This window comes from Crotalus tigris, unplaced genomic scaffold (genome assembly GCF_016545835.1).
Source record: "Crotalus tigris isolate CLP2741 ecotype Arizona unplaced genomic scaffold, ASM1654583v1 scf7180000024391.5723578, whole genome shotgun sequence".
Taxonomy (NCBI): domain Eukaryota; kingdom Metazoa; phylum Chordata; class Lepidosauria; order Squamata; family Viperidae; genus Crotalus; species Crotalus tigris.
This window is the reverse complement of record NW_024100561.1, coordinates 4420805-4445516: the sequence shown is the minus strand read 5'-3', so window position 1 is coordinate 4445516 and position 24712 is coordinate 4420805. Positions and strand designations below refer to the sequence as shown.

The 24712-nt window shown below is 39.1% G+C and overlaps 1 protein-coding gene across 1 annotated transcript; it reads left to right on the top strand.

Moving 5' to 3' along the window:
* Nucleotides 1-2458: 2458 nt before the first annotated feature.
* Nucleotides 2459-8203, top strand: MED10 (mediator complex subunit 10). The gene is made up of 4 exons (XM_039329301.1): nucleotides 2459-2714; nucleotides 3759-3842; nucleotides 5599-5701; nucleotides 7311-8203. Exons 1-4 carry the CDS (start codon nucleotides 2593-2595, stop codon nucleotides 7404-7406), a joined length of 405 nt encoding a protein of 134 aa, XP_039185235.1. The 5' UTR covers nucleotides 2459-2592; the 3' UTR covers nucleotides 7407-8203.
* Nucleotides 8204-24712: the final 16509 nt, after the last annotated feature.

The window sequence follows — 24712 nt, the reverse complement described above, 5'->3', positions numbered from 1 at the left end:
CATCACTACTACTACTAGATAATAGTTACATTAGTTCACTGGTAACACCAGTGGATTGAGAACAATGAAAGTCAACAGCTGAAACACATAAACCTTTCATTTGGTTTGATTCTTGTAGCTACTTTATGCTCCCTTGCATAATAGGCCTCCTGCCAGATCTGTTCATCTGGCAGTTCTGAAGTATGGAGTTGGTCTATTAGTTGCTGTTTCTAAGTCAGTGAGGCTTACATTCCAAGCAGGTGTATTTAGGATTACAGATTTATTGCCTTACATGTGTATAGTTACATGACTTTAAGGAATACCAGCTTCAAACTTGCCAAAACTAGGTTTTAATCCTAAATGGGGAATGGGTGGTATAGCATAGCAAGGAAGAATACAGAGAAATATATTTCCATTGTTCTCTGCCATTACTGTTACATCAGAGGTGTAACTATTTGCAGTGGAAATCTCCTTTGTTCAAATTCTTCATGGTCCTGTAAACAAAGAGCTTTATATCTGGATAAACATAAAATGTAGCAACTGTCTACTGAATTAAAATCTTTGTCCTTGCTGAATTACATGTTGGTTTAAGTTTACGTGACATGCTAAGCTAAAATGAAAGAAATCACATTATGACTTAGTGCAATGGTTCTCAACCTGTGGGTCGGGACCCCATTTGGGGTTGAACGACCATTTCATGGGGGTCGCCAAACAACGCAGTCCGCCATTTCCCCCCCCCTCCTTTTCCTTAGCTGTGCTACTCCCTTTTATTCTATTGGCTTTTGAAAGCCAATAGAATAGACTCTCTTGAATAGAGTCTAATTCTATTGGCTTTCAAAAGCCAATAGGAATTGTCCAGGCTGTCTCTGCCCTGCTGAGCCCGCCAAAAGTCCCATTCTGCAAACGGTGCTGCAAGTTGTCTGCAGCGAAGGCGAGCTGTCTGGAAGTTTCCACCCCTCCCTGCTGAGCAACTACTAAAAATGTAAGTAAAAGAGGGCCAGGGGTGGGAGGTGCGAGGTCGGCGGGTGCAGGGACGGTTGCTGGCGCGCGTGGGGCCCGGCGGGTGCCTTACCTCCCTTGGGCTGGGCCAGCTGGTGGCCCAGCCGGTGGTCGGCCTGCGCCATCTCTGCTGCTTGCCAGCTACACCTGGGCTGGCACAGGGGGCGGCACCATGCATGCGCAGCACTCCCGGGCAGGGAAAGTCCTCGACTTACGACCGGTTGGGTAGTCCTCAACTTATTACCGGTTGGGGGTCGCGGCATTAAAAAGGTTGAGAACCACTGACTTAGTGCAATGAGGGCTTTCAGTTGTTTGTAGCAGTTTAATATATCAGAATGTAAATAAGTTATTATTTAGTTGGATGTCAATAAAATGTGTAGATTGGGAAATTTCTTTTGAGCAGTAAATGGCAGCAAAGAGGTATAAAATTTGAACTCTTTGCTACTAACTAGTGGCCAATTTCTAGAGATTTTATGAAATTCTGATATGGCAGCATTATATCAGATTACAGAATAAACACTTAATACATGTAATTAATTGCATTTGTAATTTATTTTATTTTAAAACAGGTAAGAAACAAAGTAGTTTATTTATTGTAAAAAAAATTGGTAGTGGTCAATTCCATCCAAGGTATCTTATATCACAGGTGAAGACCGTAATGTAAGTTTGTACTGGCTTACCAAAAGAGGCAGTGGGAAATAATCTTGTAGCCATTTTTTTTAAAAAAAGTCATGTCTATACATCAGACTCTGCATCCCGAAATGCATGAAGGGAATTCTAACGTGATAGGCAACAATCCTGGTGTGAAATATGTGTAAAATGAAGAGAAAGCAGTTTAAAGGGAAAGCAGATGCAAAATCAACTCCCCTTTCTTCGAAATTTGGTCGGCCCCAATCCCATAGAGTTTTAAGGGGGCCCTTCCCTCTCCTGCGGGGATATCTGTAATTATATCAATCGTGGGTCTACCTCCACCACCCGAGCTCATCATTTTTTTTAAAAAAACTTCCCCGTCTTTTGAATCCTGGTTAGCCGCCCAACCACGTCTGGTGAATATGTGGCCATGTGGAACTTAACCAATAACCTAATAAAACAAAATCACCCTATCCTAGTCTAATGGTTGATGTATACCCGTCGGGCCACCGCCGATTTAAGATTAAACTGCGTGCAGCTGATAAAATGAACTCCGAGTTCAGTTTATAGTATAAACTTTATACCATTATAAGGAGAGCAATTTGATGCCATGAGACTAATGATTAAATGAGTGAAAAGCGAAAGCGTTCGTTTATCCCTTTAGAAAAAAAATCAAGCCACCCGACCGAAATGAGAACAAAAGCTCCAGGACCCCAGAACGGCGAACTAACCAGGAGATGGAACTACGCATGCGCATGAGGGCTGGCGAAGGTTGTTTTACTTGTATGGGCGGAGTCTACAACATCTGCTCTCGAATCCGATTATATTCCATTCAAAGAAAGAAAAAAAAGGCAGGCCTTCCTTGAGCCGGAAGAGGAAATGGTAGATAAGCGTTGATGGCCGGGCTCTTAGCAACACAGAGTCCGGTGTAGCGAAAGGGGTTGTCGCGGAGGGGCTTAAACTTGCTCTCTCTGGTTCCGAGGGATGGCGGAGAAGTTCGACTCCCTGGAGGAGCACTTGGAAAAGTTCGTGGAAAATATCCGGCAGCTGGGCATCATTGTCAGCGACTTCCAGCCTAGCAGCCAAGCGGGACTCAGCCAGAAACTGTGAGCTTCCTCCCTCGCGTCTCCTTCTCACTCCGGATTCCCAAATCCTTTCCCCAAAGCCGGGGGAGGGGGGGGGGTTTGTAGGAAATGGTCACCTGGAAGATGGCGTTTTATTTAAAATAAATCCCGGAGTTTCACTAGTCATTGAATAGCAAATATTATTTTAAATATATTAGCCGCCCAACTACCAAGTAGTGTGTGTGTGTGTGTGTGTGTGTGTGTGTGTGTGTGTGTGTGTGTGTGTGTGTTTTGGGGGAGTGAGGCTTAAAAAAGCCATTTACAAATCTTGAAGAGTTTATTTGTTGGTGGTATTTGAACGTTGGGCTCTATGGCTGTAGGGTACTGTCCTTTCAAGATTGATGTCCCTAGGCATATTTTAAGTCTCATTAACTTAGATGAAGTTTATAAAAAGTAAGTTTTGTAAAAAAAAAAAATACAGCCCCTTTCCCATAAAGCTAATGAATTGTTATGCTTGTGTAACTATTACATATATATGGTCTGAAACAGTTGCTTTTTTTAGAAACTAATTCTGGAAAACAAAAACAAATGTATACATTATTTTTCTGATAATGGGCTGAAGGTTAGTTTTAAAGACAGTTGCTTGCAGCTTAAGAGCTTGAATATTGGGCTGTTATTTTCTTCTTAATATTCAATATTAACTGGAACATATACTGGAATATAACATACATTGGGAATTGTTTTCACCCTTTCTTCCACAATAACATATGGTAGAATTTTACCATAACATATGGTAGAATTGGAGTTTGAAATGGTCATTCTAATTTTGTGGGCAACTGTTGTTTGGTGTAGAGAGCTTCAGGGCAGGGATTTTAAATGAGACTTGCCAATTTGCTTTCTTTCCCTTTTGTTCTGAGAGTTTCTGTTTCCTTTATTTTTATTGCAAACAGTTCGTATTGTGGAGTTAAATTGGTTATTGACAAGCCTCATAATGTCTTTTATAAACCCTTGGTTGGCCCAGAGGATGTATAAATTGATAATTTGACTTCACTGTGCTATACATTAATAAAAATGGTTTCTGTCTAGGAATTTTATGGTTACAGGCTTGCAAGATATTGACAAGTGCCGACAACAGCTTCATGATATCACTGTGCCTTTGGAAGTCTTTGAGTAAGTGCTTAACTTCTTACCCCAGCTGTCAATATGTGGCCCTAGAGATATTGATACTGTTTACACAAGAGCCGTCACATATTTTCACAGTAAGTCTAATAAATTGGACTGCAGAGCATAGAGTATATGTGTAAACATTAGAAATTCATTTTTAAATATCCTCTGGAGTGTACAATGCTAAATAGTGTTTGATTTTTGAGAAGCATCTTATATCCTTTTGCTTTTGGGAAATACATTTGCAGAGGCTGTAGTTGTATCTGCAATGTGAAGGAAATGAAATCTCCCTACAGATTCAGACTTGGAGGACAGTTATTCCATTTTTCTGAAAATATGGTGAGGTAGTTAAACTTATAGATGTATTGAGTTTATCTCATGTTTAATACAGTAGTATTTCTTTTTTCAAAAATCAGTGGGAAATTGCATGTGGCTTAGCACTGAATTTCACTGGTACAGTCTGTTTTGCTTACAAAATGGGCCATGAGAGCAATGGGTTGCTCGGTTCTCATATGCAATCCTATTGAATGGTCTTCATATCTTCCTCCAGATCTTTTCTGTATAGACCCAATATATTGCTGGGAACTCAGTATCATTAAAGGTAGTCCTTGCTTAACAACCATTCGCCCAGCAACTGTTCAAAAATATGATGGTGCTGCTGAACAAAGTTATGCCATTTTAGTGCCCCTGCAATCACGTGATTGCAGTCTGGACTGTAGGCAACCCGTTCGCACTTACAACAGCACCCATGATCCTGTGATCCTCATTTTTGATCTTCCCTGTTGACTTCTCCAGAAAATCAATGGGGAAGCCAACAGGGAAGGTCGCAAGGATATAGCTGCCTCTCATTCCTGGGGGCTGCCTGAAAAAGGTTCACCGGGACCCATTTTGAGGTGGACCTTTTTCAGTCCGCCTCTTTGAGAACAGAAATCAAATTGATTTTATTCAGTGTAGGGCAAAGTTCCTCTGCCAAGCAGCCCTTCACTCTCAAAGATGCTGGCTTAAAGAGTCCACAGCAAAAGTCAAATGGGATTTTAGCTTGGGTTTCTTGCACCATAGGATGTTTGGAGCCAGGCCCAAACACCCCATTCTGCAAGTATCCTATACTTAAAATTCCATTAAGCTTTCAGCCACCCTCTTTGAGGGCAGAAGGGCTGCCTATTAGATTGATTTTGTACCCCACAGTGCAAAATCATTCTGGCCATGTGTAGATATTCTGTAAACAGAGGGGAAGGGAACTGCAACACTGGGCTGAGGAAAGGAAGCTGGGATCATGAAGATGCAAGTTTTTCTGCAGCCCGGTGCTGAAAATCCCTTTTGCCCATGGAATCATGTGGTTGAGTGTGGGGAAGACCCAAGACTTCTGGGAGAGGAGTGGGGTGGGGAGAAGGCCCACAGGCCCGTGGGCTAGCCAGCCAATGCCTCCTAGCCTTTGGCATGTTTCTGCATGGCAGTTAATCCCAGGTCTCCTCCGCTTCCTGAGGGGGAGCTGGTATTGCAGTTGTTGAGTATGGCAGTCATATGGGTGCTTTGCTTAACAACCACAATGACTTATGACCCAAATTTGGGGCTTAATTTTGTTCATATATCAAGGACTTTCTGTAAATGTTACTTAAATTCTGTGCTATTGTGATTGTGACGTTAAATGGGTTAAATGATAATCCAGTGTGAATTTCAGAAAATAATATTGGTAGAATGCATAACATGTGCATGGTTAATATATACGAGCCACATTAAAAACTTATAACACTTATTTTCTCAGGTACATAGATCAAGGTCGTAATCCCCAATTATATACTAAAGAATGCTTGGAAAGAGCTCTAGCTAAAAATGAACAAGTGAAAGGTAAAATTGATACCATGAAGGTAAGTTGACACTTATACTTAAAAAAACTGTATTCCTTAAGTGTACATTGTCTGCATATGCATTCAAAAGCTTCATGTCAATAACTACAGAATTAGTTTATGCTGTTAATTTATGTAGTTTATTTTGTAAATTTATACAGTCTCTTACCTTGCATATGTCAGTGAATGATGTACAGAGTTAAAAACACAAAAGACAGAAAATTAATCCAAAGCATAACAAAACTTGAATAATAATTAACTCCCTCTCCTTTAATAATTTAATAATCCTTTATTGATTAGCCATTAGGCCATACCAGAAATACAGAATGTAAAATACAGAACAATAATAAGCATATATTGAAACAGAGTAAAATAACATGGTTAAAAGAAAATACAAATCATATTTCTCTGGCACCCCTAAATTTACACTTTTATTCTATTTTTAACAATATTCTTACTTTGTATTTTATATTTTGTATTTCTGGTATGGCCTAATGGCTAATCAACATACTACATAAAAAATCCCATAATCTCTAGGCAATAGAACCACTATACCCGTGTTACAGGATCCTCAGGTGAAATGGCAAAATCGTACCTCCAGGCCTTTCCAGAAAGCCAGCAAGATCAGAGTCAATCTGACTTTAGGGCTCCCTTGAAGTGAAATGTGTTGCTTTTGTTTCTTTGTGGAATCTGACTGGTGGTTGCAGGCAAAAGCTGCAAGCAAACATGCTTAATCATTGCTTCCATTTTTTTTAATGTTAATGTATTTTAAAAATTGCTTGGGACCATGGGGTTTTTTACATTTATTTTTATTTTTTGCGTTCTCGTAGATTTCCCTGATAGAACCCTTAAAAACATTTTTTAACTAATAAAACATGAAAAATTTAAAATACTTGATATACAGTGGATATCAAAAGTCTACTCATTCCTGTTAACATGCCAGGTTTTTGAGATGTAAAAAAAACACCCAAGATAAATCACTTCAGAATTTTTTCCACCTTTTATATCAACATATAAGTTGTACAATTCAATTGAAAAACAAACTGAAATCTTTTTGGGGGGAAGGAGGAATAAAAAACCTAGAATAATGTGGCAGTATAAGTGTGCATACTCTTAATACTTTGTTGAAGCACCTTTTGATTTTACGATTTTATTTTATGTAAGCAAAATATACCACAGTGAGCAAATCTGCTGTATATGGCTTCATTCTTATCTGCAGGAAAGGGACTCATTTAGCTGAGCCATCTCCATGAGTATTTTGTATAGTCAATACATTAGAGCTGAACATACAAGAATGTACAAGAAGATGAGGTTGTGCTCTGTATATATTATGATTTAGCATTCAGTCTTTTGGGTTATGAGCCTATCAGCATAGCACATCTTGCCTTGGGAATCATAGCCCACTCTTCCAAATTTCAGATTGTGAGAGTATCTCCTACGCACAGCCCTCTGCAGGTCACCCACAGATTTTTAATTGGATTCACATGTGGGCTCTGGCTGGCCCATTCCAAAACTTTGATCTTCTGGCGAAGCCATTCTTTGTTGATTGGAAGTATGTTTTGGGTTGTTGTCATGTTAAAAAATGAAATTCCAATTTCTTGACGTGACTTTTCTTTCTTTTTTCTCTTAGAAATTCAAAAGCCTATTGATTCAGGAACTGACTAAAGTGTTCCCAGAGGACATGGCTAAGTACAAAGCTATTCGGAGTGAAGATCCTTCTCCATAATTACATTTTCTATTGTCCTGTACTCCCTTCCAGACTCTGATGATATATTTATATGATAATAATTGACAGCCTGAGAAGTGAAGATGTGTTCAACTGAAATACTGATTAAACATTGTATCTCTTGGCCTGGTTGGAATTCTTTTGTGCTACATCTGCAGTCATTAAGGAGGTTCAAAAAGAATCCAGAAATTCAAAACATCTCTTTAAAGTGACATGAAGCCTGTTTTTGAACTGAAAGCTCTCTCCTTTGCATCTTGTAAATATTACAAAGTATAGAGGGCTTAGGACTGTGGTTGTGTATTGTAGCTTATATGAAGTGGGGTAATAGTATAAATGTGTCTTTCTTCTGAATTCTAAATTATTCGGTTTATAGGGTGAAGTCTTTTTGCTATATTTTGATCTACAAGAATGATATTTCTTTATTTTGTGTTGTCATAAAAAAACAGGAAAGTTTCTAATATTATACATGGAAATATACTTGGAGGTACTGTCAAAGCAACTTTTAATTTCTTCAGTTTTTTATGGTTAATGAAAAATTGAACTTCTAAATATATTATAGCCTTAATATGTTAAATTGTTTTACATCTTTTATGTGTTGTTCTGCTTTTTGTTTATATCTCCTCTGATAGTCTGGCAACCATGAGAATTGATTACATAAATTGTAAACAAAGGATTTACATTTTGTACCTTCTAAAGGTATAAGCTTATTCATACAGGCATGTTAATAATTTCTGGCAGTCAGTTCTGATTTGCATGGAAATGAGTTATGAATAAACAAAGAAAACTTGCATATCTTATCTTGAGTATTTTTCATTGGAATAATTGTTTAACTATTTAATGAAAAAACATCTTCTGAATCATCCATTGTGTATAATGAAAAGGAAAGTGATATTTAACTGTAATTGATATTTCACTATAATTACAATGTAAGCTCATTTACATATGTGTACATGTAGACACACACACACACACACACACACACACACACATATACAAATTAAAAAAAAACAAGCTGTATGCCTAAGGTTAAAGATAGAAAGTAGGCTTAGGCATGACCTAAAAAAAGTGGAAATGACTTCTAAAATGATCCACTGCAGCCTTCACACTCACAGGCTAGGATCTTGCTTGTTGCCTCATTCCTCATTTTTCTGTTTGCAGACAATCAGATCAGTTTGAAAACTGGTTCAGTGAAGCCTGCAAATTACAATAGAAATAGTAATGTGAGTTCAGACATTTAAAGCACTGACAGGTGCGTGGGTTTTGATTGCAGTTGCAATCTATTGCATGTATTGTGGTAAATGGAACAGTATTCTTGCACATAACATCATCACTCTGGAAGAAAAATGCAAATAGGAATTAGGATGCTGAATAATAAAAAAGGATCTTGCTGGTAAGCTCTGAATGGGATGGGCAAGATAGCAGGCAAGATAGCTACATCCCTGAAACACAGAGGAAAAGGAGAATTGCCTTTCAGAGTCCTGGGAATTTGAGATTGGAGGGGATAGCATGATGAGCTCTACTTGCTTAGGTTATGCAAGGAAGGGAATATTTCAATTATCCTAAACAAAGGATCAGTTATTGAACTGATCAGATTTATTATCAAGGATGTGATGAGGTTGAAACCTGTAATAGCATATTACAGTGTCATAAGATTTGGTCTTCGTCTCCAATTCCAATTTGACATAATGCAGTAAGAGAAAAAAATGAAGTTGCATGTGTGTGCGTTATATTCATCCCTAGAAAAAAAGGATATAATCTAATTAAAATGGATTTAAATATTTAATGGGATAACACTGAAATACACATTGCCTCAGATGCTTACAGAAGCTGACATACAATCATCCTTAGGAAGGTATATTTTCTAAGTTTTAGTAATGGAAGGGCTATTCATCCTATGATTTTATTTTTCTTTAAAGTACTGTTACTATGAATCTAATTTGTATATTTTATTACAGCAGTTGTATAAAATCATGTAATCAAAATCTGCAGTTATATACCAAATGTATGAAACGTGTTGATAACAAAAGTAAAAAAACAGAACAATTTTAGAAAAAAAACCCCTAATAATTCAAAACATATAGTTTGATCTAGTATTTGCTTTTTTGCAGAGAAAAGATGGCTTCCTGTGATTCAAGTGAAATCTTTTTGCTAGTGGGAATGAGACATTTTTTCACTCTTAATTTTGCAGACCCTAATGTCTTCTGAAAAAAAATTGTTAATATTTTTAGGGACAGCACAGATAAGACTAAGCCTTGGTAAAGATAAGAAATGTATGAAAATTGTTTCTCCCGTCCCTCTTTCAGTAGTTCCTGCTAATCAGAGTGCCCTGAATGGAACTCATATCAGAGAGGTGTGTACTTTGTTATCTTAGTAATATTAAAATCCATGTGGATGAGAGAACCTGTATATAATATTCTAAAGTAGGTTTTAGTTAAAAAAAAAGGAGCACTTTTTCAAAGTACAGTCTGAAATGTGTGGAATGCATGAGTTTAAAGCAGTGTTTCTCAACCTTGACAATTTTAAGGCATGTGGACTTCAACTCCCAGAATTCCACAGCCAGCACTGCTGGCTGTGGAATTCTGGGAGTTGAAGTCCACATGCCTTAAAATTGTCAAGGTTGAGAAACACTGCTTTAAAGCATTGAAAGACTTGCACTCTGTAACTTGAACATGTTGAAATTGTCTGAGTCTTTTTTCACCTTCTCCTTTGTGACTTTGACCCTTATCTCTTTCTCCTGTCTCGCCTGTCAATATTGTTACAGCTACCTTATCATAGCTTTTTGTCTTTTGGAGGTCTCAAGCAAGATGGAATAGGTGCTGCAATTCAGCCTTCTCTGTGTTATTTGTCAACAATCCTGGAACCAAAGTCTGCTTTTATTTTCTTAAAAAGAATTATGTAAAAATGTTGAGGAAAGCCCTGCTGGATAATGGCAGTCAGTATCTATATCCAACAAGCCTAAGGTGTACTCCCAACAATATCCAAAGAAAGGGAAAACCCATGACTTTCTACAGAAGGAACGACTTAGAGAAATGACTTTCAACCTTCCCTGCTGGCTTTCCCATTGCCTTTGCTTGTGGGAAGCCAGCAAAGAAGATTGCAAATGGTCATCACATGACTGTGACACACTGCAAGCATTGTAATTGCAAGACTTTTGCCAATCACCCAAATCATGCTCACATGTCTATGGGGATATTGTAAGTGGCTGCAACTTGGAGGACAGGTTGTAAGTCCCCTTTGTTTGGTACCATCATAACTGAAGATGAACAAGTCATAATCTGAGGACTATCTATCTTTGCTAACCAATAAAGCATAGAAGACTGCAACCAGTGGCATTCATGGCAAACCACAAACTAAGGATCAATAGATTCTACCAGTTACTTCTTACATTCCAATGAATACAGTAGTTTAGAGTAAGCCTGATTTCAAATGTGATCCATGGGGGAAAAATCATTCTGTTTATTGATGCTAAGAGGAATGTACAGAAAAAGGGATTGAGCCTTTGGGAGATCCAAGAATGAATGAGAATGGTGACTATTGTACAATGCATATATAGAGAAAGAGATTGGTGCTGTAGGTATAGATGCTTTAACCAAAGGAATGTTAAAAAGTGAATGTAGCTTGCTTGTGAGTGGCTATATGATTTGTTTAATGTATGGATGAGGTGATAAATTTGGGGAGCTCAGTGCAGCTTTACGTCAGGCAAGGATTGGTAGTGTTTTATAGATTGATCATATGAAATGTACATTACCAAAAAACATGCTTTTTCCTTATCACTATGATAATCGATAATCACTACAGTATTTATATAATAGACATAATTTGCAGATTCTGTGATAACTATTCTTTGTGCCTGAGATGTTAGCAATTTGCTGGCATTTATACTGGAATCGGTTATTTCCCCCTCTCAATGTTGGAATTTGATTTGACTTTCAAGCAATCTTTTAATCTTAAAGGACATAACCAAAGCTGATTTTTATATAACAATTCCTTCTGGAGAATTTCCTTATACAATGGATAAGGAATTTCTTACTTGTCAGTCATCCAAATGCTTGGCTAGAATGTAGAAAGATGAAAATAGGTTTTAATATTTACTAACCAACTGTACTGAACACTTGCTGTGTGTTTCCCCTGTACCTTCAAGTACAGCAAGGCATGGTTGAAAAAGAGCTTTACAAATTCCAATACGATTTGACTTAATCAGACTAATACATGAGTTGGAATGTAACTATCTGTGGTTTCCAGATTCCTGAATGACATTATCCTGGCAGCTTAAAAATATCAATATATGTTTAAAATACTTATCTGAAATTTTAAAATGTGTGTTTGGAGATAAACCATTTTATATAATGCTAATTTAAATAGCTAGATACAAAAGAAGTGTGTATGTGTAATTTATGGGAAGAGATAGAAAGGGAGAGAGATTAGACCAGGGGTATCAATTGCGGGCCCGCGGGCTGGATGTGTCATGTGGAAGCTGTGCCTACCCCAGCTCCAGTAAGGGGAAAAAAGTCACGATACTTCGCAGCATGTCACATGACGTGGTCAGTTTAAAACCCCTAATCTAGACCAATGAAAGCCCAGTTGATTCATCCCCTCACAGGAGTTGCATTTTTTTTCAGGAGAAATCCAGAAAAGAGTTTTTGCCTCAACATTTGCAATAGTTTTGGTAAAGCTTTTTATCAGATATTGCTCTGGTCAAGATATGGCCACCAGATCATTGGACAAAAGTTACGAAAAGGAGATCAGAACCTCTGACTAAGATCTTTGGCATTTCTAAATCTGAAGAGAGAGATGCCTGCAAAGTCTTCCTGATCACACTGAAACAGTACAGGCTGTACTAATTGGTGTTTCTGGATGGCTGCTCATGTGACTTCAACTCAGCAAAGTGTCTCAGGGAACTGAAAATGACAGCCCTCTTGTGCTCAGATATATTGTTTTTACACACGGGATGCTGAGATTTCAAATAAAATGTATATTTACTTGTGTCAGTGTTAGTGGGAGGATGCTACTGAAATCAGTGGGATATTTCTGAGTAACGGCAGAACCTCATTAGTTGGGAGCAAATTATATTGGGTACGTGTTTAATAATAGATTACAGAGGACTTTATATGAAAGGCATTGAGTGGAGGTTTGGTCCTCAAGGAGCACAAGCTATTAAGACATCCTCTACTATCAATGGATTTTGTGTAATTGCCTGTATAGCTGATACCATAGAAGAGCATGGGCAACAGTGGAGAGGTGACACATCACCTGGAACAGCCTCTCCCCCAAAAGAGAGCCTGCCAAAGATTGGTTAGGATAGGTAGGGCATGCTGTAGTTACTCAGAAAAGGAGAAACATGGGAGGTTTAAATAACCACTGGTTAATCTATTTATTGATTTGATTTCTATGGCTGCCCATCTTGTCATAGCAACTCTGGACAGCTAATATCATACAAAAACACAATACAAAATGAACATCAGAAAAACAGTTATGATGACAACCGAGACAAAACCCAATCCACAGAGAAATAACATCACACAGGTTCTAACTAACTTTCCGATTCCTATGCCAAGGAACACATCCAAATCTTTAAAACTTTCTGAAAAGTGACTGAGGTGGAGCCAGTCTAATCTCAGGGTGTGGCATCCAAAGGCCGGGCACTGCAATCAAGAAAACCCATTTTTTTGGATCGTGCTATATGACATTCTTTAATAGGCAGGGATCACAGCATGCCTCTCCAGCTTGATTTAAATGAGAAACAATGAGACAGAGACAATTATGAAAATGGTTTTATAAGTGACAATTAGTGCTTTAAATTGTACCCAGAAGTACACATGAACTGGCTGGGCATGGAAGGCAATGTCATGAGAATATTGTGTCGGTTTGATAGTTACTGCACAATTTTGTTAAGCTAGTCAACATTTAATTCAAACATTTTGAGTTATTGGGTTTAGAAGGTAAGGAGGAATGACCATGTGGCTCCATTTTAGAGTTACACCTACATTATCTTTGATTCATGAGGAGTAACAAGGAATGCTGTGATAATTTAGCTATTCGTCCTTATGCAACCATACAAGAACTGGACTTGGCTGAATTAATTACATACTGAGTTTGGGATTATATATGTTGTGCATTTGACCAGTTTAATGATTGAAAATGGATGATCTGGGAGCTGACAATGTTAATGCTGGTGCATTGTTTACTAAATGGGCAATCTGTTTCTATGGATGAAGTCTGAAGCCAATGGCATATATAGATTGTGTTTGAAAAATGACCACTTTGCTGTTTGAGAGTAAGACCTTAATCTTTCTAAAAGGGCACAATAAAACCTCCTGGTGACTTTATAGATAGTTTGTGCAATTTCTTGACAGCAATAGTGATGTGATTTGCCACTGCTTTCTTCCAAGGTTTTTTTCAAAAAATATACTTTTCAGCCTAGCCCAAGGGTGTCCAATCTTGGCAACTTTAAGACTTGTGGACTTCAACTCCAAGGATTCCCCACATGGCGGCTGGGGAATTTTGGAAGTTGAAGTCCACAAGTTTTAAAGTTGCCAAGGTTGAACACCCTTGCCTAGCCTATAGCCTTGGAATTCATTGGTCTCTACCACATCCATCTTTGTTTCCAATCCTAGAAAATGTCTGCGATTGATGTCTGCCATCACTGAAATGTAATCTTTGTATGTGGAAAGAGTCTTCTTTGAGTTGAATGTAGACTGAGTTTTCTGCTGATCTCTACTTACAAGGACAGTGTCACTGAGTTCCACAGAAAAACTAAGACTACATACTCAGAAAAACTAAGACTACATTAGATTCATAGGCATCTCCTTCTTTATCAAGAGAATATATATATATATCCCCTTTATGGATTACTGCCTTGTCGTGGCAAAGGGGCTTGTGTAATTCAATGAAGCTATAAGCTATGCCGTGCAGGGCCACCCAAGACGGACAGGTCATAGCAGAGAGTTCTGACAAAATGTGATCCACTGGAGAAGGAAATGGCAAACCACTCCAGTATCTTTGCCATGAAAACCCCATGGACAGTACTAAAAGGAAAAAAGATATGACGCTGGAAGATGAGCCCCTCAGGTCGGAAGGTGTCCAATATGCTACTGGGGAAGAGCAGAGGGCTAGTACTAGTAGCGCCAGAAAGAATGAAGCGACTGGGCCAAAGCCGAAAGGACGCTCAGCTGTGGATATATCTGGTGGTGAAAGGAAAGTCCGATGCTGTAAAGATTTTTTCTCCATAGGAACCTGGAATGTAAGATCCATGAATCAAGGCAAGCTAGACGTAGTCAAAAAAGAGATGACAAGACTGAACATCGACATCTTAGGAATCAGCGAACTAAAATGGACAGGAATGGGTGAATTTAACTCAGATGACCATCAGGTATACTACTGTGGGCAAGAATCCCTCAGAAGAAATGGAGTAGCCTTCATAGTCAATAAAAGAATAGGAAAAGCAATACTGGGATACAATCCCCAAAATGACAGAATGATCTCAATTCGAATCCAAGGCAAACCATTCAATATCACAATAGTCCAAATCTATGCCCCAACCACTGGTGCTGAAGAGGATGAAATTGACCAGTTCTATGAAGCCCTACAGCACCTTATAGAATTAACACCAAAAAATGATGTCCTTATCATCATGGGGGATTGGAATGCTAAGGTAGGAAGCCAAAAGATAACCGGAATAACAGGCAAGTTTGGCCTTGGAGTACAAAATGAAGCAGGGCACAGGCTGATAGAATTTTGTCAAGAGAATACGATGGTCATAACAAACACTCTTTTCCAACAACCCAAGAGACGGCTCTACACATGGACATCACCAGACGGTCAACATAGAAATCAGATTGACTATGTGCTCTGCAGCCAAAGATGGAGAAGCTCTATACAGTCAGTAAAAACAAGACCAGGAGCTGACTGTGGCTCAGATCATGAGCTTCTCGTTGCAAAATTTAGGCTTAAATTGAAAAAAGTAGGGAAAAGCACTAGGCCACTCAGGTATGAACTAAATCATATTCCTGATGAATATACAGTAGAGGTGACAAATAGATTTAAGGAATTAGATCTGATAGACAGAGTGCCTGAAGAACTATGGATGGAAGTTCGCAACATTGTACAAGAGGTAGCAACTAAAACCATCCCAAAGAAAAAGAAATGCAAGAAAGCAAAATGGCTGTCTGAGGAAGCTTTGCAAATAGCTGAGGAAAGAAGGGAAGCGAAAGGCAAAGAGAAAGAGAAAGATACACCCAATTGAATGCAGAATTCCAGAGAATAGCTAGAAGAGATAAGAATGCCTTCTTAAATGAACAGTGCAAAGAAATAGAAGAAAACAACAGAATAGGGAGGACCAGAGATCTCTTCAAGAAAATTGGAGATATGAAGGGAACATTTCATGCAAAGATGGGCATGATAAAGGACCAAAATGGCAGGGACCTAACAGAGGCAGAAGAGATTAAGAAGAGATGGCAAAACTACACAGAAGAACTATACAAGAATGAGCTTAACATCCCAGATAACCACAATGAGATGGTCACTGACCTCGAACCAGACATCCTAGAATGTGAAGTGAAATGGGCCTTAGAAAATCTGAGCAACAACAAAGCTAGTGGAGGTGACAGTATTCCAGCTGAGCTATTCAAAATCTTAAAAGACGATGCAGTAAAAGTGCTACACTCAATTTGCCAGCAAATTTGGAAAACTCAACAGTGGCCACAGGATTGGAAAAGGTCAGTTTACATTCCAATTCCAAAGAAAGGCAATGCCAAAGAATGTTCAAACTATCGCACCATTGCACTCATTTCACATGCTAGTAAAGTTATGCTTAAAATCCTACAAGCTAGACTCCAGCAGTATGTGGATCGAGAACTACCAGAAGTACAGGCAGGATTTCGAAGAGGCAGAGGAACTAGAGATCAAATTGCCAACATACGCTGGATCATGGAGAAAGCTAGGGAGTTCCAGAAAAACATCTACTTCTGCTTCATTGACTATGCTAAAGCCTTTGATTGTGTGGATCACAACAAATTGTGGCAAGTTCTTAAAGAGATGGGAATACCAGACCATCTTATTTGTCTCTTGAGAAACCTATATGCGGGTCAAGAAGCAACAGTGAGAACTGGACACGGAACCACTGATTGGTTCAAAATTGGAAAAGGAGTCCGGCAAGGCTGTATACTGTCGCCCTGCCTATTTAACTTATATGCAGAGCACATCATGAGAAAGGCAGGGCTAGATGAATCAAAAGTTGGAATTAAGATTGCCGGGAGAAATATCAACAACCTAAGATATGCAGATGATACCACTCTAATGGCAGAAAGTGAAGAGGAACTAAAGAGCCTCTTGATGCGGGTGAAGAAGGAGAGTGCAAAAGTTGGCTTGAAACTCAACATTAAGAAAACCAAAATCATGGCATCCGGCCCTCTCAATTCCTGGCAAATAGATGGGGAAGAAATGGAGGTAGTGACAGATTTTATTTTTCTGGGCTCCAAGATCACCTCAGATGGGGACTGCAGCCAAGAAATTAAAAGACGCTTGCTCCTGGGGAGGAAAGCTATGGCAAATCTAGACAGCATACTAAAAAGCAGAGACATCACCCTGCCAACAAAAGTGCGTATAGTCCAGGCCATGGTTTTCCCAGTTGCAATGTATGGCTGTGAAAGTTGGACCATAAGAAAGGCTGAGCGCCAAAGAATTGAGGCCTTTGAACTATGGTGCTGGAGAAGACTCCTGCGAGTCCCTTGGACTGCAAGGCGTTCAAACCGGTCAGTCCTAGAAGAGATCAACCCCGACTGCTCTTTAGAAGGCCAGATCCTGAAGTTGAAACTCAAATACTTTGGCCACCTAATGAGAAGGAAGGACTCACTGGAGAAGGGCCTAATGCTGGGAAAGATTGAGGGCAATAGAAGAAGGGGACGACAGAGAATGAGATGGCTGGATGGAGTCACTGAAGCAGTAGGTGTGAACTTAAATGGACTCCAGAAGATGGTAGAGGACAGGAAGACCTGGAGGAACGTTGTCCATGGGGTCGCGATGGGTCGGACACGATTTCGCAATTAACAACAACAATATATATATATATATATATATATATATATATATATATATATATATATATATATATATATATATACATACATACATACATACATACATACATACATACATACATACATACATATATATGTATAAAATCGTGCATGTTTCTAGTATTCTTCATTCCAAAAGAAGGTCAATTCTTGGGGGGATACATTTCTTGAGATCAAAAACACTGCTTCCCAGATTGCTAACCACCAAATAGCAATCAATTGATTTGTAAATTGATGAGTTAATCAGCCTGACAGGTTGAAAATGGTGAAGATTAAAAAGTGAGAGTTGAAATATAAGGTGGACCTTTTTTGAAAAATCTAGTATTGTTTTTTTTTTCAGATGCCAAGATTGGTAGAACCAATAAAAAGCTGGCTGCTTAGCAACCCTCACAGGTCACCTGGTAAATGTCTCGACACTTGTTAAAGTTCAAAAAACAAATTGGGTGAAGATAATTTATTGTCAACAATTTCAGAAGCTGTGGCCTTTGCACAATACCATGTGCTGCTTGCAATGGATATTGATGGGTCACTTGGTTGGGGTGGAGAGAAAGAAACATTATAATTTCCCAATTCCAGAATATAACCATTTTTGAGTGTTGAGTAAATTGTACTGTTCTAGCAGAAAAAAAAGGACTTTCCCTGAACAAAACTGCCTCTGGCAGAAGTGAGACATCACTGCTTTTGAATGTAGGAATGAGTCACCAGAAGTCGTACACATTTCCAATCCTGTCATTTCAGATCCAGTGTCTCTCAATAGAACCTTTCACATGCTCAACTTGAACTTGTTTACATTTGCAATGGCAAATCATCCCATGTTCACTTATCAGTTCACACAGAAGCAGTTCCAAGATGACTCTTAGGTGTGACAGTGAGTATCTGTCGACCGACTATCTTGATGAAGGTAAGTAGAAGTGGATCTTTTTAATGTTTAGAGGAGAGAAGTCTCAGGTTCTTGCAACAGCTTCTGTAGGTTCCACAATGGAAAAATCTACTAAATAAATCCAAGCAGTCGCAAGGCTTACACTTTCACTAACGATCCTTTATTCATCATCCATCCCAGCTGAGCCACATTCATTAGACTTTGAGCCCCTGAAATGTATTACAAATAATTATTTGACAGCAAATATAGACTGCTCTATCACAATTGCTTGAATATCTAACATTTCAAATGAGCTGACAGCAAAATGCTAGAAAACTGATGAGATGACAAGAGCAACAAAGATAAATAAGCCCTTTTTACAGTCTTAAGCTCAGAAGAAAGCGCTCCGCAAAACCACCACCACCACCATCGGTTTTTCATCTTTTGCTTCCATTTTAATATATTCCTTCCTAGCTAAAGTTTTTGTTTTCCCCTCCCCTCTTCATTTGATTATAGCATGGAGTTACTGATGCATCAGCAAATTAGATTTTTCTCTCAGCCTTAATACTCTTCTTTAATCAAATCCATGACTCTCAATCGTACAGATTGACATCACCTGTATATTGGCTGTTTGTAGCTGGAGGCTGGAAGCTCATTCATCTCACTTGAGCTGCTTTCTATCCCATGAAAGACTCTCCAAGGAGCCATTTATTTCTCATCTTTGCTGTTTGTGCCAAGAAATTTCTAGGCTGAGTTACTCATTTCAAAATCTAACAGCCATCCACATACAAAGGGAACAACCTTGCAACTTTGCTTGAAATACTTTTGAAGTGTAATATCCTGCCATAATTGTAGATAATAATAAATGATAGACTTTTAGGGGGAGGAGAGTCAGCCAAACTCTGCCTCTGGATCTTGTATATTCTAATCAAGCTCAGTCATCCATCTATGCAGGCCTGAAATCCCAAATATTTTATCCCAAATATGCTACTGCCACTGATTTTTAATCCTCAGTTTTCTGGAACTCCTTTTTAAACTATATAACCCTTCCCTACTATAGGTAATCCTTAACTTACAATGGTTCATTTAATGACCATTCAGAGCTACAACAGCACTGAAAAAGTGACCTATGATCATTGGTCACATGATCAGAATTTGGATACTTGGCAAGTGGTTCATGTTTATGATGGTTGCAGTGTCTCAGGGTCATGTGATCACTTTTTGTGACCTTCTGATAACAAAATCAGTGGGGAAGCCAGATTCACTTACTGTGTTACTAACTTAACAACTGCAGCCATTCATTTAACAATGTGGCAAGAAAAGTTGTAAAATGGGGCAAAATTCATTTCTCTTAGCAACAAAAACTTTGAGCTCAGTTGTGATCGTAAGTCAAGATCTGCCTGTACCAGCACAAACAGAGTTTTCACTGTATTTGTAAGGTATTGCTCTGCTTTTTCTTCCGTATACTGTATTTGAATGGTAATGGCACTACTATGTGGTGATGGATCCCAACTTTTCAGCTGCAGGCAAAATTCATTTGAAAAAGAGTCCTTTGTGGGTCATGTGTTGGATAACCAACATCTCATTTTTCTTTTGAAGTTAGAAATTGAGAATTTTAGATTCCCTCTAAAATCTGCAAAAGTCTGAAACAGAGACTGCTAATATTGGATATTATTGCTCTGACAAGATACGCAGAACTGTCTGGTATTTTTAGAGTTAATTTAGATGATGGTAGGGGGGAGGAGAAAGATACGGGAAGGGAACAGAAGTGAATCTTTGCCCTCCAGGCTGATTGGAAAATGTGACTCATGACAGCAAAATAGGGGTGGGGAATGGCCTGGAATGTTATGTGCAAAGGAAGGGAAATACAGATCTTGGCATCCATCCATGTTGTGCTGACACTCTGTTACACTGTAATAAAGGCTTTCTAGGATGAACAATGCCTGGAAGCTCGTTGAAGTGTTTCATTAGTCAGAACTATGACAGAATTCTTATTAGGGGTTTGGGGGGACTTTCTCCATTAGCTAAGATATGCTTGATATACAGTATTTCAGGTTGCAGTAGTGTTGATATAAAAAGATGTGAGCAATCTTTTCCAATAAAGACATATTTTGCCAAAAGCATAATCATATAAGTACAGGCCACAGGTGTTAAACTCGGTCACATCATGTGACATATCATGATATTCATGACATTTTTTGCATTGCAGAGCCCGGGTGGGCATGTCCCACGCATGACACATCCGGCCTGTGGGGTGCCAGTTTGACATCCTTGGTATAGGCAGAGATACAATTATTTGTGTCATAGCAATTATATATTCAGTATTACAAATTATAAATGTCTTCTGTGTGAAAAATCACACTTAACAAAGAGATTGTCCAGCAGACCTAAGGCAAATGCTCCCTCCCAAAATATGATTGTTTTATTGTTGTTGCAAATAGTGATTCCAGCAACTGCCTTAAAGTCTCTGACCTAAATATTTCTTTTTTTCTGAAGAAGAGGAAGCACGTCGATGAAACCATTGCTTAAAACTATAGATGCACTTCAAGTAAAGAAACATGGAGAAAAGGAGGCTAACAGAGACATAGGAGGAAATGTAACCATAATCTAGGGCAAATAACATCTCAAGAAAATGGACTTTGGTGTCCATTATTTCATAAGTTATCTCTCCAATTTAATATTCTCCAAAAGGGATGGCAGCTATACAGCATGATTGCTAATACAAGTAGGCAAAATGCTAAGCTGTGTTCTCTCTTAGATGTATTTATAAAAGCTGCTGCTAGCCTTAGTTTGCCCTATGGAACAAAGAAGGTCACAGAAACAACAGCCATAGGTATATTTGCAACTATCCGTCAACATAGTTATTTGATTAATGTAGGCTGGTGCATGTGTTCTGGCTTCTTTTCTTTCAGCCCCTGAGATGGTGCTATGAAAAGTATAGAAAATGCATTTATTCTGCTATATTTATGCTATGCATTTATTCTGACCTTCTGTCATAGAAGGTCCAGTCATAAAGTTTCATTTGTAGCCTCCAGTGGCTCTCTCTCTCTCTCTCTCTCTCTCTCTCTCTCTCTCTCTCTCTCTCTCTGTGTGTGTGTGTGTGTCTGTCTCTGTCTCTCTGTCTCTCGTCTCTCTGTGTGTTTGTGTGTATTTTACTGCTTCAAATATGCAGTACCTTTTATGTGTCCAATTAATAGAGTTAGAGATTTTCCATTGGGAAGTACCATAAATCTGAAGAATGTTCATCTTGACTATATTTACCTGAAAGGAAGACAATTCTAAATTTAAGATGACCCCAGAGATTCTATTCCCCCTATAAAAGTTTGTTGTGTTATTGTATATGTGTACGTTATAAATATTAATTGAACTACTTACTTATTAAAATTAACTGCCAGAGACAAAATGGCAGTACCAGAAAAATACGCACCTGCTTTCTCTGGGCAAGCAAGCAAACGGAGAAAAGCCTAGAGTGACCCACTAAAGTAGCTATCTATCAAAATTATCCACCAATCAATCAGCAGTTTTCCATTGTGACCCCAGATCATTCCTGGCACAATGTGTAATAGGGTATCTGTACCCTCTGGAATATCTATTGAACTATATGTGTTACTGAGATTCATTATCTTAATGCATTATTTTGAATTTCAAGCCTTTAAAATGGACAGGTTTTGCAGATGTTAAAATAAATGCTGAAGTTGACAAGTGTAATGTTCATCAGGTACTGATGAATATGAGTCTAAAGCAGGGGTGTCAACTCAATTTCATTGAGGGCTGTATCAGCATTGCAGTTGCCCTTGGGGGGCTGGGTGGGTGTGGCCAGGGTGGGTGCGGCCTACTGGGTGGGTGTGGATGGAGTGGGTGTGGCCTTCTGGGTGGGCATGGCCAGCTCTACATTGTTCATATCAAAGGTGCCTGTGGGAGCCTGGGCAGGAGTCGGACAGATCTGAGGGTCTCTGGCAGAAGGGGGTGGGACTGGGGCAAGTGCCAAGGCATGGTCCATTTCTTCATTCCTCACACAGGGTGACACCTCCCCAGCATACACCCAGGAGGTGGGGCCGACACGGCAGGGGCTGGTTCCTCGCTGTTTCTGGATGGCCTTGTGGAGCTAAGACTGAATGCATTTCAGCAAGATGGCCACCACAAAATTGTACATTGGCTCCCGGCCAGCCTGGGCCAGGCCAAGGCAGCAGGGGCTGTTCCCTCACTGTTTCCAGGATGGCTTCACGGGCCACATGAAATCACTTTGCGGGCCGCATCTGACCCCTGGGCCTTGTGTTTGACATGTCTGGTCTAAAGTGAGACCAGTTGTCTCTGTTCTGTTTTCCGTTGTGACCCCAGATCATGCTGAAAATGCTATTGATGTGTTATTCTAGTGCCTGGAATCTGTCAATATCTGGATGGGGCAAAAAAGAGTTGAAGTTGAACTCCAATGAGCTAGAGGAGCTGTTGTTCTCAAGGCTCTCTCTGAATGTTAGGATTTTCTCTTTATGGGGATGTCTCACCCGAAAAGAGCAGGTTCATATCTTGCGGGTTCTTTTGAACTCAGGATTATTACTAAAGCAGTAGGTGGAGACTGTGGCCAGAGGAATTTTGGCCCACCCTGGATTAATGCATCTGGTTAGTCAGGACATGAGTCCCTATTTAAGGTCCTCTTGTACCAGATTAAAAACAGCTCTTTAAAGACCATTTGAAAACTATAAGGCAATAGGAAAGGATTTTTTTTTTTTTAAAAATAACCCTGCTTGTATATATGTGCACTCCTATTCTTTAACTGTGGATATATAAATGCAATTTAATTATGCACACACACACACACACACACACACACATACATACATATAAACTTATATACGTTTGCTGATAGGAAGGAAAATGATTGGCAATTGCTTCCCTTGAATAGGCAGGTGGGAAAACTGAAAAACAGGGAATTACCCAACAGGAGATGGAGACTCCCATCTGGACTGAATACCTTGCAAGTTCCTGCCAAAGAGTCTCCGTTTGGACAGGATTTTTTTAAATTGGCTTAGACTAAAGTTGGCATGAGCATAGCACAGGAGCAGTTTGAATGTCACAAAGATGCTCTTTAAATGAGGCAACTGGACTTTCTTGTTTGCCATCCAGAGCTGACGAAGTGTCTTCAAAGGAAAACTAGAAAGTCCAGTTGCCTCGTAAAAAAAGCATCTTTGGGACAACTTTGATCTGGATGACTGAGAATCTCCATAGACGAGCAACTTAAAGAGTAAATGTTCCAAAGTCAAGAATGATGAGAATTGCATATAATTTTTTCAAGTGATATGCACAAATACTTTATTTATCTATTATGGTGCCTTCTGGTTAGTACTGACTCCTGACAACAGCCTGGACTATTTTTTTTTTTTGCAAGATTTTCACAGGTAGTTTGCCATTACCTCTTCTAAAGGGCAGAGAGAAAGTGACTGGTCCAAGGTCATCTATCTGACTTCATGCCTAAGGTGGGACTAGAACTCCCAGTCTCCCACTTTCTAAGCTGATGCCTTCACCACTACACCAAACTGGCTTTATGTATACATATGTAATTATAATTATTTTTTGCTCAACCCAAACTCACAGGAACTTTTATTGCTGCAAGGTCACACAAACACTTATTATTTAAGGAGGTTTCTGTGTATTGCAAAATCTGAAAGGCTATGCTTAGGAGGTAACAACCTGCCTTATTAATTTCTTCATCGCAAGGAATTTATGCAGTATATAGGATAAAATATTTCAAATGCATACACTTAAGCATCTGTATGAATAATTACCCCTTTATGGATTACTGCCTTGTCGTGGCCAAGGGGCTTGCGTAACTCAATGAAGCTATAACAGGGGTTCTCAACTTTGGCAACTTTAAGACTTGTAGACTTCAACTCCCAGAATTCCTCAGCCAGCTTTGTTAGCTGAGGAATTCTGGGGATTGAAGTCCACAAGTCTTAAAGTTGCCAAGGTTGAGAACCCCTGAGCTATAAGCTATGCCGTGCAGGGCCACCCAAGACGGACAGGTCATAGCAGAGAGTTCTGACAAAATGTGATCCACTGGAGAAGGAAATGGCAAACCACTCCAGTATCTTTGCCATGAAAACCCCATGGACAGTACTAAAAGGCAAATTGTCCATGGGGTCGCGATGGGTCGGGTACGACTTCGCAATTAACAACAACAACAAATGAATAACTATCTTAGGTAGCAATCATAGTGACTGCATTTCAGGCGAGCTCTTGGTAATGGAAAGACAGGAGAGGGTCATTGTCCTTATCACTTTGTGCTGGCTCTATTTGTTCTCTCACTGGCTCTAAAATAATAGAATAATGTGAAAAAAAACCCCTCAAAGCTTATAAAAAAGGTGTAGGTATGTATTCAA